Here is a 15,475-nt window from a genome sequence, read left to right as displayed (position 1 = left end):
ATACGACGTCCTAATCATACAGGGTTGCAGTAGGTCGACCACTGTAGGAATAATTTACTGTGATAAGCCTACATATGGAACCGGGTTAACCTAAACATATGAAAATGTGACAATACCAACCTGGTAAAAAATTGACAAGTTATTAGGCCAATGAACAGCCACCATATTCGGTTTTCATATACTCTTAAATCAATATCAATGGTAGGACCCAGCACAAATGATTTTATGAACGAAAATAATAGTAATACTGTTTCCCTCTTTGTTTATTATGACAAGAAAATCTAAAGCTTCAATAAATCATACCCAATAAGCTCTGTAGACATCTACGTCAACAACATCAGATCTTTCACCAGTATGCGTATGTCTTAGACTGTGGTTGTTCCAGCACCTGACTTTTTGTCGATCTCCTCAAGATCTGCCCATAGTTTCGGATCTTCATAATCTTTGATAAGAAAAGCAGGCTTTGCTTCCATAAGCAAGTGAGGTGGATTTCGGGTTGCCAATCCAACAACAGGCATCCCAGCTGCCACCCCAGCTTTTATTCCTGAAACAGAATCCTAACAATCGAAGAAAGATTATGAGTTTTAATGGCGTGAGGATAAGAAAATGAAGAATGTGGTCGACAAAGAAATCAGACCTCAAATATGAATGTGTGATCCTTTGACACCTTCAGCAGTTCAAGGGCCTTCAAATAAGGGTCGGGAAATGGTTTTGCACGCTCACACTCACTTCCAATAATAACCACATCAAAGAAATCCTTTAGGCCAAGTATTTCTATTATCAGTTCACCGTTCAGTCTAGGCGCATTGGTAACTGCAGCCCTTTTCAGCCCACGATCCTCAATCCACTTCTTCACCTTGTACAGGCCATCTATAGGTTTCAACTGTTCTTTCACCAACCTATGTTGTAACCAAAACAGCTTGCCTATGAGACTGGAGGAAGAGTAGCACAAGGTCAATTGAAATAGACAAGTAGCGTAAGTAGAGTTACGAACCTTCTAAACATAGCTTCCTTCTCGTCACAGAATTTAAGACCCCTTTCCAGATCATCAGGGAAAAGGGCAGCAGCAATGTCGTCATTGTGTTTGCCAGCAATAGTTTTGACAAACCAGTCCTCATCAACCAGCACACCACCATTGTAGCCTATCTGCAGAACCAAAATCGCCAGTGATGAGCTTAAAATTACTTAATATTTATGTTTGCTTTGTGTCTTTGATTTGGTTGATTCGATAGAGATTTGGTCTGATTTGGGTCTAATATGTTGCCCTTCAGTGCAGGTGGTGGTGCACAGGGGATCAATAGACGAATAGTGCACTAAGTGGGAGGAAAACAAGTTGAGCAAGAAGAAATTCTCGTGCGCGGGCAACCCCCAAACGCGCACCTGAGCGCGCAAGTGCCACAGAAGTCTGCCAGAGGTGCGCGACCATGAGCGCGGTCATACTCCCAGGTGCGCATCCGCGCACGTCCGTCTCCGAGAATTCTAGTCAGGCCTATTTTTGTAAATTTGGAGGCAGCCTTTTGACCTATATGAAGCCTAGCTCGTCCCAAAACGAGGTATCTCGGATTTTGGAGCAATTTTTGAAGAGAAGAAGGCAAGGAAACAACATAGACTCTGAATACTTCATCCGAATCATTCAATACGAAAGTTTGTTTGATTTTGGGGATTGTAATATTTTCTTGTTCTCTTAATACTCTTGAGATGAACAACTTCTCCAATATGGAGTAATCTTTCTTAGGGTAATTGACGGATATTGTGATTTGACTATTGTTTTGGGTTTGCTTTCTGTTAGTTGCCTGAATTCGTTGAACGAGTCTCTATTTGAATTGAGAAGTTAATTGTTGGTTTTACTTAATCGAAAGAGAAGTGTTGCTGCAATTCGCATTGTGTTATCTTATTTAGGTTGATTTCACGACTCTCATAGGTAATCGAAAGAGCTTGTGGAGTTATCAGTTGACCCAATTTCGAAGAAAAGTCAAAAGACGTTCTTCGTAAAATCATTCATTCAAAGTATTCTTGCATATTTTCACATCACATTTATTAGGTTGTATAGCAAACTCTAATTCATTCGGAAGAAGAATTTGAATTCTTTAGATAGCCTAATCATCTGTTGAAATCGAAAGAGTCAATAGAACTTAAGAGTGAACATAGCACAGAGTTGCCCATAATAATAATTGATCACATATCTTGTCAAAGCCCTTATTTCTCACTTTGATACTCAATCATTGCTACTTAGTCTCTCAATTTCCATTATTTATTCGCAATCGATAATCTTAGTTTTTATTCTTATTTCGGTAATAACTCAAAATCAAAGATTTATTTTCATGACTAGTGTTAAGCTGAAGATTTATTCGAACATTATTTAAACCAATCCCTGTGGAGACGATTTAATACTATATTATCTTTGACTAGTGAGCCTAAGGTTTATACACCGGTTTTGCGCTCGTCAAATTTTGGCGCCGTTGTTGGGGATTGGCGATTAATAGTGTTTAAAATAATTTTCGGTGCTAATTCAGGAACAATTTTATTTTATTTTCTTTTTTTACGCTCTTCTTATTTGTGTGCAGGCAACAGGTTAAGTTCAGTGGTGTATGACTCGATCCTCCTCCAAGGAATTGGTGCCATACAATCCAGAATTAGACAAGACAAGCACCTGCAACAGTTGAGAAGGAAGAAAGAATCGAGTGGATCATTTTTGGGTCAGATTTCGACTCAAAATACAATGGTGAACAACGAAAAGGAAGTGGACTTAGCTGCAAGAGAGGCAGCCCAACAACAGGCTGCACGGTTAGCAACTGAAGCAGCCCTTAGAGTTGCTGATGAAACAGTTGAAGAGGGTTGAAGATTCAATCTTAACCGAACTTTGGTCGAAGATGCGTTTGAAAATGCAGCTCCCAGGCCTGGGAGGTCTCTAGGAGATTACGCCAGACCGGTCTACTACCAGCGGCAATCCAGTGTGAGGCCCCACCCATTGACACTAACAATTTTGAACTCAAGCAGGGAGTCATCCAGACCATTCAGAACAACTGCATATTCAGAGGCAAACCGAATGAAGATCCCAACAACCATCTGATGAACTTCAATGAAATCATGAATACATTCCGCTATAATGGAGCATCACATGATGCCATCTACCTCAGAGCATTCCTTTTCTCACTTAAGGATGATGCAAAGCAGTGTTTAAGGAGTTCACCCACAGGGTCAATCCGTACGTGGGAGGAGATGACTACCAAGTTCTTAGAAAAATATTTCTCTGCTGCTAAGACCGGAAGGATGAGAAAGGAGATTCACAATTTCAGCCAAGGAGAAGGGAGACAGTGTTCGAGGCATGGGAAAGGTTTGAGGAGCTGTTGCGGAGATGCCCTCATAACGGAATGAAGCAATGGATGCAACTCCAAGATTTCTGGGACGGGTTAAATCCTTCATCAAGGAGATTGTTGAATAGTGCGGTTGCAGGCCCTCTGATGAAGAAAACTCCAGAAGAGATTGTTACACTCCTGAATGAACTATCTGAAGCGCAGAACAATGGTCTATTGACCAAGGTGATCGAAGAAGATAAGCGGGGGTGCACCAAGTAGAACCTCTGTAGCAATGCAGACCCAAATTGCAACTATGGCTAAGGGCATCAAGCAATTGACAATAGCCCAGGTGCAAAATCAACCACAATTGGGATGTGACATCTGTGGGATGGGACACCCGACTCATGAGTGTCAAACCTCCACTGCAAAAGAGGAAGTTAAAGCATTGGGGAATTTCAATAGATGCAACTACCAAGGAGGTAACAATTTCAATTCTGTGGGACAGAGACATCCGGGGTTCTCACGGAGTTCTTCAAGTGGTAGCTTGAACTCATGGTAGCAGCAAAATCCCAGAGCACCTGTGCAAGGACCTCATGGCTTCCAAAACCAACAAAGGCAACATTACTAGCCTCCATGGCCCAAAAACTCAAGTTTAGAAGATCTAATTAAGGCATTCATAAACAAATCATATGAGAAGCTTGAGGTTTAGGGAACAGCTATCTGGGAGCAAGGCACAGCCATCCGGAATCTAGAAAGACAAATGGGGCAGATTGTATCATTATTATCAGAAAGGGCTCCGGGAACTCTGCCTTCCGACACTGAGAAGAATCCAAAAGAGACGATCAAGGTCGTGTCTCTGAGGAGTGAAAAAACATTAGCAAATCCTATTGCAAAACCAAGGGTTGAAAGGGTGATCAAATCAGCCAAAACAGCAGAAGAGCAGAAAATTGATGAGTCTGTGGCTACGGAGAACATCAATAGCAAGGAGGTTGTTAAGCAGAAGTCAAACAGTGAAGTTGAAGAAAGCAAGCACATGCCGGTGTTACCTTTTCCTCAGAAGATGAAGCGAGAGAAATTAGATGAATGCTTTGGAAAATTCTTGGAGATATTGAAACAGTTGTATGTAAACATCTCGTTCACCGAGGTGCTCACCCAGATGCCTGCCTATGCCAAATTCTTGAAGGAAATCCTGTCAAGTAAAAGGAAGCTCGAGGAAACAAAAGTGGTCAAACTCAATGCACACTGTAGTACCATCCTACAGAATAAAATTCCTCAAAAATATGGGGATCCTGGCAGCTTCACTATACCCTGCTCGTTGGGGAGTGAAAATTTTGACAAGGCCTTTTGTGACTCAGGTACATCCATTAACTTGATACCATTATCGATTTTCAAAAAATTGGAAGGAGGACTAGGAGTGATCAAATATGTGCCTGTATCTTTGCAACTGGCTGATCAGACCACTATCATACCAGAGGGCATAATCGAGGACATTCTGGTGAGGGTGGACAAGTTTGTCTTCCCGGTAGATTTCATTGTAGTAAACATAGAAGTGAATAAGGAGGTACCTCTAATCTTGGGGAGACCATTCTTTTGCACTGGTCGGGCTATTCTTGACATATACGAGGGTCAACTCATGCTACGAGTGGGAAACGAAAAAGTGGTGTTTCAAATGAAGAGAATGATGAAATAGCCATGTAATAAGGCATCTGCCTATGTTTGTTTCAAACTGGATGTGGTAGGAGAGTTAGCTGAACAACACAAGCTGGACAAGCTGGTAGGTGATTCATTGGAAAGATGCATTAGTCAATCGAGTACAGCAGAGGATGAAGACCCTGAAATCAAAAAGAAGCTGAGGCACTGGAAGATGAAAACCAAGTGGTAGACGAAGAGGAATTTGAGAAAGAAAAGATTAAGCCAAAGCTGGAATTGAAAGTACTCCAAACACATTTAAAATATGTTTTTTTTGGAGACTAACAATTTTCCTGTGATTGTTTCTGCTGATTTGACAGGTGAACAGGAACACATGCTAGTGGAGTTACTACGGAAGCATAAAAAAGCAATTGGCTGGAGCATAGCCGATATTCAGGGAAGCAACCCTACAATCTGCTTGCACAAGATCTTGTTGGAAGAAGGGAGCAAACCGGTAGTGCAGCCCCAGCGCAAATTGAATAAAAACCTAGAGGAGGTAGTACAGAAACAAATACTCAAACTGCTGGATGCAGTTATAACAATTTTCCATCTCCGGCAACCAATGGATCAGCCCCGTATAGGTTGTACCGAAAAAAGGGGGCATGACGGTGGTGAAAAACGAGGACAATGAGCTAATTCCTACCATAACTGTCACTGGTTGGAGGATGTACATAGACTACTGAAGGTTGAATGATGCAACGAGGAAGGATCACTTCCCTCTTCCCTTCATTGATCATATGTTGAAGAAGGTGGCAGGGCGTGGATATTACTGCTTTTTAGATGGTTATTCAGGGTACAATCAAATACCCATTGCTTCTGAAGATGTTGAAAAAACCACATTTACCTGCCCTTCCGGAATCTTTGCATACCGGAGAATGCCTTTCAGACTTTGCAATGCACCAGCTACTTTTCAGAGGTGCATGATGTCAATCTTTTAAAATTTGAATGGGAAGTGTCTGGAGGTGTTCATGGATGACTTTACTCTATTTGGAGATGACTTCAAGGATTGTTTGAGGAATCTAGAACTTGTACTAAAACGATGTGAAGACACTCACCTAGTACTCAACAGGGAAAAGTGTCACTTCATAGTTAAGGAGGAGATAGTCTTGGGCCACAAAGTCACAGCTGAAGGTATTGAGGTCGACAGAGCTAAGGTAGATGTGATCGCTAAGCTCCCTCCACCAACTTCAGTTAAGAGCATCAGAAGCTTTCTGGGGCATGCAGGGTTTTATAGAAGGTTCATCAAGAATTTATCCAGCATCACCAAGTTCTTAACAGTATTACTTGCCAAGGATGTGAAGTTTGTGTTTGATGTAGAGTGCCTCAGATCATTCGAGCTGATCAAGGAAAAGCTAGTGAGTACCCCCATAATGGTGACTCCCGACTGGAGCGAACCCTTTGAGATCATGTGCGATGCCAGTGATGTGGCAGTGGGAGAAGTGCTAGGGATGAGAAAAGATAAAATATTCAGACCTATTTACTATGCAAGCCGGACTTTGAATGATGCTCAAGTGAACTATGCTACCACGGAGAAGGAGTTCTTTGCAGTGATCTTTGCTTTCGACAAGTTCAGATCCTATCTAGTGGGAAGTAAGGTGATAGTACATACTGTTCACTCGGCACTGAAATATTTGTTGAGCAAGAAAGAGTCAAACCGCGTCTGATGCGGTGGGTATTATTGCTGCAAGAGTTTGATCTTGAAATCAAAGATAGGAAGGGCACAGAAAATCAAGTGGTTGACCACCTGTCGCGATTGGAGAAACCACTTATTGAAGCGGTGGAAATTCGGGAACAGTTCCCGGATGAGCAGATTTTATCCATTGCAGCCGTCTCTGATAGACCGCCATGGTATGCTGACATAGCCATGGCTACCACATCACTTGACCTCCGACCAGAAGAGAAAGCTGCAAAGCGAGGTAAAAAGCTACCCTTGGAATGGCCCCTTTTTGTTTAAATTATGTGCAGATGGCATGATTCGGGGATGCGTACCAGAAGAGGAAATGGGAAGTATATTGTCCCATTGTAATGATGGAGCAGCTGGGGGACACTATGGAGGAAATAGGACAGCAACGAAGGTCATGGAAGCCAGTTTTTACTGGCCGTCCCTGTACAAGGATGCAAGATCCTACGTGGTTGCATGTGACAAGTGCCAACATACAGGTAACATTAGTAAGAGGGATGAGATGCCCCCGAATTCCAATTTGGCATGTGAAATCTTCGATGTCTGGGGCATCGACTTCATGGGTCCCTTCCCATCATCCCATTCCTATGAGTATATCCTAGTGGTCGTTGACTACGTCTCCAAGTGGGTCGAGGCAATCCCCACTAGGACAAACGATGCTCGGGTAGTATGTGAATTTCTTCGGAAGAATATTTTCACCCGTTTTGGAACTCCCCGAGTCATCATCAATGACAATGGGTCACATTTTGTTAATAAACAGTTTGCCACACTGATGTCTAAATATGGGATAACTCATAAAACAGGAACCCCATACCATGCACAAACTAGTGGGCAAGTAGAAGTAGCTAATCGTGAACTCAGAAGAATTCTAGAAAAATCGGTTAGTGCTTCTAGAAAAGATTGGTCAGTAAAGTTAGATGAAGCTCTATGGGCATATAGAACAGCGTTCAAAACAACCATAGGGACTTCATTCTTCAAGTTGGTATATGGAAAGACATGTCACTTACCTGTGGAGATAGAGCATAAGGCTTATTGGGCAATTAAATTGCTTAATCTTGATCTTAGTCTTGCAGATGAGCACAGAATGTCACAGGTGAGTGTGCTGGAGGAATTCAGATTGGACGCGTATGAGAATGTGTGAATTTTTAAAGAAAAGACGAAGAAATGGCATGACCGTTTAATTAAACAGAAAGAATTTCATGAAGGGAAAAAGGTCTTGCTATACAATAGTAGACTCAGATTGTTCCCCGAAAAATTTAAGTCTACATGGACAGGACCGTATGTGGTGAAACATGTATCACCATATAGGGCGATTGAGGTCCAGAACATGGAAGGAACGAAGAGTTTCAAAGTGAATAGGCACAGGTTAAAACCATATCTTGCTGGAGGATTTGCTCAGCAATCCTCGAGCATCACAATCAGTTGAGGATGCCCGGTTGAGTCAAGTTGACGACTATAACTCAGAACTACCTCTAACTCCTCTACTAGCTTGATTTTTCTCTTTTATTTTTTGTTGTAGCTTAGACTACGTAAAATTTAGTGTACATTATGATTTGGTGGTTGCAGGAAAGTATATATTGTGGAAGGGCGGAGTTGAGGCTTTAAAAAGGCCATTTGTGCGTGTATAGGTGCGCGACCGCGCACTTGGAGGGGTGTACCGCGCATATGATCGCGCAGAATACGGCGTCAGCAAGCCTGGAGGTGCGCAGCCGCGTACGAGGAGGGTTGACCGCGCATTAGGCCGTGCATGTGTAACAAAAGTCTGGCATGTGTGCACGGCCGCGCACGAGTGGACCCGACCGCGCACAGGTAAGTACCCGACCCTTTTTTGTTTAACATCCAGATTTCAGCCCCCCTCCCTCTAAACCCCCTTCTAATCTTTCCCTCTTTTCTCTCATCTCTCACCAAACCAAACCCTAAACCGCCCCCAACCTCCCTCTCTCTCCGCGACTAAACACACACACCACCCCACTCCCTTACTCTATCTTTCCCCCCTCCTCAAGTGTGTTTCCATCAATTGACCCCTCAGGTATGTAACTTCCTTTTTCCATGTTTTTTTTTCTTTTTTTTTTGTTTTTTTTCTTTTTCTTATGGGGTTAAAGACTGGGTTTCACCATGGGTGCTGAGAGTATGGCTGCTAGGTAGTTGACTTATTGTGTATGTAGTTCACCTAGGGCTAAAATTGATTTATGTGGAATAGGAGCAGCTTTGCATGTTAGGTGTTTGTGTAAATGCCACAATGAGGTTATGCGGTGTATTCTAGATTTTGTTGCTCACCCGATAATAATCCATGTACTTAATTTGGGTGAACTGATAATGGGGGTATATTCTAATGATTGTGGGATGGATCCTTCCCATGGCTAGAAGAGTGTATCTTCTTGGTCCGAAGAGTGGTCTAATTGCTGATATTTGTCGGGTTGTTTCAGGTGCAAATGGTCACTTCCAAGAAAAGAAAAACCCCAAGTGCCTCCACCGGTAGGCAAGCAGGCACGTCCCGAGCTAAAAATGTAGGCACGTTCAGGTCGGGAGCTTCTGCATCCTCTCGCCCATATGATCAAAACAAGTTCGTATCCTGGGAGGCCCAAGAATGGTTTAATAGCAAGGCGGACAAAAACCCATACCTGTAAGAGGAATCGACATCGGGTGTCTCCTCAATGAGTGTTACAGAGTTCATGAGGAATTGGTCCGGCGAGAAATTGGGGTGTTCTTCGAAAAACATGACGAGGCAAATTTAAGGGTTGTTAGGGAATTCTACGCGAATTGCCCGGAACATGAGGACTATGTGTGTACAGTCTGAAAGAAAAATATGGACTTTTCCAAGGAGGCTATCCAAAGGGCCTATCACCTGTCGGCGTACGTGGACCATCTTGATACAACCATTACTTTTTGTTTCACAACAAGGAACCATACCCGTGGACCATGTTCTTTGAGACCATTTGTGTGCCCGGGAAGGAGGTGGTATGGTTAATCAGAGGCCACAAATTTCACTCAGCTGCACTCACTTTTGAGGGGAAGTGTTGGTTATACATCATTAATAACCGCCTAATGTCTTCCGGCAACACAACTGAGGTGAATGGTCCCTGGGCTGCTTTGATTTGGTGTTTTATCACTGGCCACGACTTTGATGTGGCTAAGGTCATTCAAGACGAGATGACAATTTGATGTCCGGTGCAGAGGTATGGGTTCTTTTTCTCATCGTTAGTCACTTGGTTGTGCCGTGAGGCACGGGTACCAGAAAACAAGGCTACGGACGGAAAGGTCAAGCGAGAAAAAAATTTCGGGCTGATAAAGTTGTCATTGGGAAGGAACCTGTTGTGGCTGCTGAGGTTGAGAGTGAGGAGTCTGATACGCCCGTAGAGGAAAGAGAGGTGCATGGAGAGGATGTTGATACTACTACCCTGCATAAGCGGGGTATTGGAGAACCTTCCAGCGGTGTATGGGAAACAAGAATGGTTGCCTTGGAACAGGAGATGGCGGGGATGCGCACTTCTGTCACTGATTTGGGTACTCGAATGAACTCACTTGCTAGGCAAAATGCCAAGTCCGAGAAAAAGATCATGGCATGGCTGCTTGCACTTGGTCGGGCTTGTCACCTGAACCCCGGCACCGTCTCCGACACGGATTGACCCACTCCCCACTTGCTAGGCAAAATGCCAAGTTCGAGAAGAAGATCATGGCATGGCTGCTTGCACTTGGTCGGGCTTGTCACCTGGACCCCGGCACCGTCTCCGACACGGATTGACCCACTCAGGGGAGTTTTCTTTCACGTTTGCATTTTAATTTTGTAACATGGGGACATGCCACTAGTTAAGTTGGGGGTGGGGGTATTGTAAATGGCGCCGTTTAAATTGCTTCCTTATTGGAAAAAAAAAAGAAGAAAAAACCACAAAAATAAAAAATTTCAAAAATATTTTCTTATTTTTTTTTAGGATAACTTCTTCACTTGTACTTCCATGGGTTTCTTGTTTGGTTCTTTACCATGGTCGTAATATTTTGAACCTGACACCTTTTAGAGTAGATTTTTTGTTATTTCTTTATTTTAGATAAGTTTTTGAAAAAGTTGCTTGTGGTTGGCAAAGTTGACTGTGCCTGACTGGTGGGATGCATGATCCTGCCCTTGTAAGTCAGAGAGACCATTGGCGACTGCGGTCTGAATTGTGTGCCTATCCAAAATGCTATGTGTGGTGAAGCGAATGTTTGCTTAGTGATCATGCCTGACAGGGTCTAGAACTTGGCTTGGTTGTGGCTCAAGGCGAAATCATAAGTAATAGTTGAGTTTGGAGATGACCGTAGGCTTTCTTTGATAGCCTTTTTCTTCTATTGCTTTGAATCCTCCTGAGAGCTGATAAGTTATCCCTAGTTAACCCAGTTGAGCCTAATTTCCTTTTTTTTTTGCAACCACATTACAACTTGAGCCTGTAGCCGTCCCTAAGCACTTGAATGCCTTGTGTGTGATGCTAAAAGATGAAGATACGTAAGTGTGGGGGTGGGGGTTGGTTTTAAGTGGAACCAATGATAAGTAGAAAAAGGTGCACCATCATGAATGTATGTGAGGTACGAGAGCAGGGGATTGTGAAATGGAAAAAAAAATAGAAAAAAAGAAAAAGAAAAAAAAAAGATATGCTCACGTTGAGTAAGGAAATAAAAGTGAACATTTCCTTGCTGATGTAAAGTCCTTGTATGTTGTGCTTAAAGAAATGAGAACTGGGTGTTATTCTGAATTGGAAGTTTGGGGTAGTTATAATTGAAAAAGGTGTAGGTCACGTATAGTGTTGTAGGTATTAAAGTGCTTAGGGAGGTATAGATACTCTTATACAGATTATATCCAACTCGTCTCATAGCCTATGTTACAACCAAATGCAAAGTACTACATGATCTAGACGAGATTGTTCCAACATTAGTGGAGAGTTACACGATAGCCAAGCTTATGGTACTCTCGAAAGCATGATTCACTTCTTTGTGAGGGCGAGTGATTGTTGTGTATTTTCCTAGGCTATTATTTGCAATTAGTGTGTGAATGAGCATTGTCTTTTTCTTGTGAGGCGTATCGAGGATTTGGCGCCAGCTTGACCACAACACTAGTGGAATGTCATGACCGGGGTTGAGGTTGAATGTGACCCCAGGATGGTATCGAGTTGATTTTGGCCGGCCACTTGTCTAAGGCGGTTGCAGTGTTAGGAGCAATTTCGTTTTAGATTTGCTCGGGACGAGCAAAAGCTAAGTGTGGGGGTGTTTGATGAGCTTAAAATTACTTAATATTTATGTCCGCTTTGTGTCTTTGATTTAGTTGATTCGATAGAGATTTGGTCTGATTTAGGTCTAATATGTTGCCTTTCAATGTAGGTGGTGCACAAGGGATCAATGGACGAATAATGCACTAAGTGGGAGGAAAACAAGTTGAGCAAGAAGAAATTCTCGTGCGCGGCCGCGCACGAGCAACCCCCAAATGCGCACCTGAGCGCGCAAGTGCTAGAGAAGTCTGCTAGAGGTGTGCGGCCATGAGCACGTTCATACTCCTAGGTGTGCGGCCATGAGCACGTCTGTCTCCGAGAATTCTAGTCAGGACTATTTTTGTAAATTTGGAGGCATCCTTTTGATCTATATGAAGCCTAGCTCGTCCCAAAATGAGGTATCTCGGATTTTGGAGCAATTTTTGGAGAGAAGAAGGCAAGGAAACAACATAAACTCTGAATACTTTATCCGAATCATTCAATACGAAAGTTTGTTTGATTTTGGGGATTGTAATGTTTTCTTATTCTCTTAATACTCTTGTGATGAACAACTTCTTCAATATGGAGTAATCTTTCTTAGGGTAATTGACGGATATTGTGATTTGACTATTGTTTTGAATTTGCTTTCTGTTAGTTGCCTGAATTCGTTGAACGAGTTTCTATTTGAATTGCAAGGTTAATTGTGGTTTTACTTTAATCAAAAGAGAAGTGTTGCTGCAATTCGCATTGTGTTATCTTGTTTGGGTTGATTTCACGACTCTCATAGGTAATCGAAAGAGCTTGTGGAGTTATCAATTAACCCAATTTCGAAGAATAGTCGTAAGATCATTCATTCAAAGTATTCATGCATATTTTCACAGTACATATCATTAGGTTGTTTAGCGCACTCTAATTTATTCGGAAGAAAAATTTGAATCCTTAAGATAGCCTAATCATTTGTTAAAATCGAAAGAGTCAATAGAAGTTAATAGTGAACATAGCACAGAGTTGCCCATAATAATAGTTGATCACATATCTTGTCAAACCCCTTTATTTCTCACTTTGATACCCAATCGTTGCTACTTAGTCACTCAATTTCCATTATTTATTCGCAATCGATAATCTTAGTTTTTATTCTTAGTTCGGTAATAACTCAAAATCAAAGGTTTATTTTCCTGAATAGTGTTAAGCTAAAGATTTATTCGAACATTATTTAAACCAATCCCTGTGGAGACGATTTAATACTATACTATCTTTGACTATCAAGCCTAAATTTTATACACCGGTTTTGCGCTCGTCAGCCAGCAATTATAGAAACATGATTGATATTTTCCCAAATATCAGTAACTTATGCATAAACAGGAAAAATAAAGCTTCTTCCGCGGGTGGGAGTGCAAAATATGTCCCCGGGGAAGGGGGGGGGGGGTAAGGAGCATTTCACAAGTCAAAAGGTACAAAAAAGCTTTTTCTATAAAGAAAAGCGATTAATTGTTGTTACCTCTAGAAGCATTTCACGGAAGGCATAATAGTGAAGTGGATCTGAATCACATAAAGTCCCGTCTACGTCAAATAGTACTGCTTGAAGGGGAGCAAGTCTTGCTAGAGACGAAGAACTGCTAAGAGAAAATGTAATAGTTTAGCTTTGCTTTCTGGATGCAATCACAAAAGAATCTCCAAACACAACTCGGTGTAATAACAAACATTAATCAATGCAAGCTTTATACATTCCATGGACAAATCTAGACTTAAAACATTTGGTGCAATGACATCCACTGCCTTTTGTTAGGATGATGCGTCTTAAAAAAGTAAATATACGCAACAAACCACACCATCCTGAAGTCATTGATTCTTATCTTGGACTACCTCTAACACAACCTTTAAGAAGTATTAAACATTAGTATGGGCATTTCCTGAACATGTTTATGAGGGCCAAGAAATCATGAAAAGGATTAAAGCATTAATGATAACAGTATCTCAATCTATGTTGCCCGGACTCTCCAAAATGTTGCCACACCCGTGTCAGATCCTGTAAAAATACACTACTTTTGGAGGATTCGACACGCACCAGGCGACATTTTTGGAGAAGCCGAGTAACATAGATCTCAATTATATAATGAAGTTCATATTCTGATAATATCAAGTTAAACGCACACTAAGTTGCTGTTGGTTTGTTTTTAAGCAATGTGATTTCTATTCAATAGGGGCTATACCAGGAACATTTTAAGCATAAGATCCAGCTTAAGTTCAACTATCCTGTTATCAATTTGGTTAAGTATGTTCTGGACCAAACATGTACTCATATAGTATACAAACTTAAATTCAGCGAGGGGAAGAAAAATGAGAATAAATTGCAAAGAACTCAAATCGTGCAATAAGCCTAGGTCCAATAGTCACTATGAAGCTTATATACCAGCCAGGAGAAAACAGAATTCACATCATATAAATAAGAGAAATTTCAACTAAATGAAGATAAAAAGAAGTCATTAGCCTTATATTATGAACCAGAAAGAAGAAATTGCTAAAGATGCCCAAAATCACAATCGATCAATCGAAAACTTAGTGAGAATACTGAGTTTTGGATTAAAGAAAACAGAATAAGAAAACCAGTGGAGAAGGGAAGATATAGATCTGCTTAGCAAAAGGATACATTTTTTTTTTACATTTTACCTTTACATCAATCAGATACAAACAAATCAAAACTTCCAAGTAAATATGATAATTGCAGGGAAATCATCATTAGATGCAGAAATTTCAAATGGCGCACATTGAGATTGAGATCAATGGTTTCAATCATGCAAAAATGGAGTAATCAAAAAAAAGAAGCTTAGATCATATGGTCATATGATGATAAACGGATTAAAAAAAAATTGGGAGCTTAAGCAAATTCATGGGAAAAAAGAAGAAGAAATTCCAATCAACAAAAATGCATCAAGAATTCAAACCCCAGATCAAATCTTGGATAAAATTCAAATTTTCCCATCAAATAAAAGCAAAAAAAGGATTAAAAATCTCACCTTTCTGTAGAATTTTCCCCAGCAGGAGCAGTCATCTTGAAAAGGGTATCAAACAATTCTGAGAGTTGTGTAGAAAAATGCCGATTTCCACAAAAGTGTGCTTTAAAAACTTGAGGGATTAGAAAAAGGTGGCGACTTTACGAAGTGAAGAAGAAAGAGATGGAATAAGAGAATCTTCTAAAGAATCAGAATAGTGTAGCTCCAGCGTTCCATAAAGTGCAAAGGTAACAAAGTGTTGGCCTTTCATCTCTGACAACATTTTCCCTAACTTCACGTGTTACATTTCATGCTTTTTTTTTTAAAACAAAATTCTTTTTGTTTTTTTTTCGTGTATATATATGGCCACGTTTACTTCAACCAAATTTTGCTTGTAATTTCTAAGTGTCTACTTCGTGTAACCTAAAATCAGTACCTGTGTGGCAGCAAAAAGCACCCTCACTCAGTTTTAATTGATCCGAACCTGTTTGATTGGGCACGGAATTTAAGAAAAAATAAAGATTTTTAAAATTTGTACGTCATAAACAATTCAAAAAGGGGCACAGAGTATTTGTGTGATTATAAAAGCTTCTCATTAAGGGTAGAATT

At 41.1% G+C, this 15,475-nt stretch overlaps 1 protein-coding gene across 1 annotated transcript; it reads right to left on the bottom strand.

Moving 5' to 3' along the window:
* Positions 1-89: 89 nt before the first annotated feature.
* Positions 90-15,156, bottom strand: LOC107779921 (haloacid dehalogenase-like hydrolase domain-containing protein Sgpp). The gene is made up of 5 exons (XM_016600424.2): positions 14,891-15,156; positions 13,375-13,489; positions 995-1,146; positions 638-899; positions 90-557 (listed from the first exon to the last, which is right to left on the bottom strand). Exons 1-5 carry the CDS (start codon positions 14,923-14,925, stop codon positions 366-368), a joined length of 756 nt encoding a protein of 251 aa, XP_016455910.2. The 5' UTR covers positions 14,926-15,156; the 3' UTR covers positions 90-365.
* Between the last annotated feature and the right edge of the window lie 319 nt (positions 15,157-15,475).

This window comes from Nicotiana tabacum, chromosome 23, assembly GCF_000715075.1.
Source record: "Nicotiana tabacum cultivar K326 chromosome 23, ASM71507v2, whole genome shotgun sequence".
In the NCBI taxonomy this organism is placed as follows: Eukaryota; Viridiplantae; Streptophyta; class Magnoliopsida; order Solanales; family Solanaceae; genus Nicotiana; species Nicotiana tabacum.
This window is presented reverse-complemented; position numbering and strand designations above follow the sequence as displayed.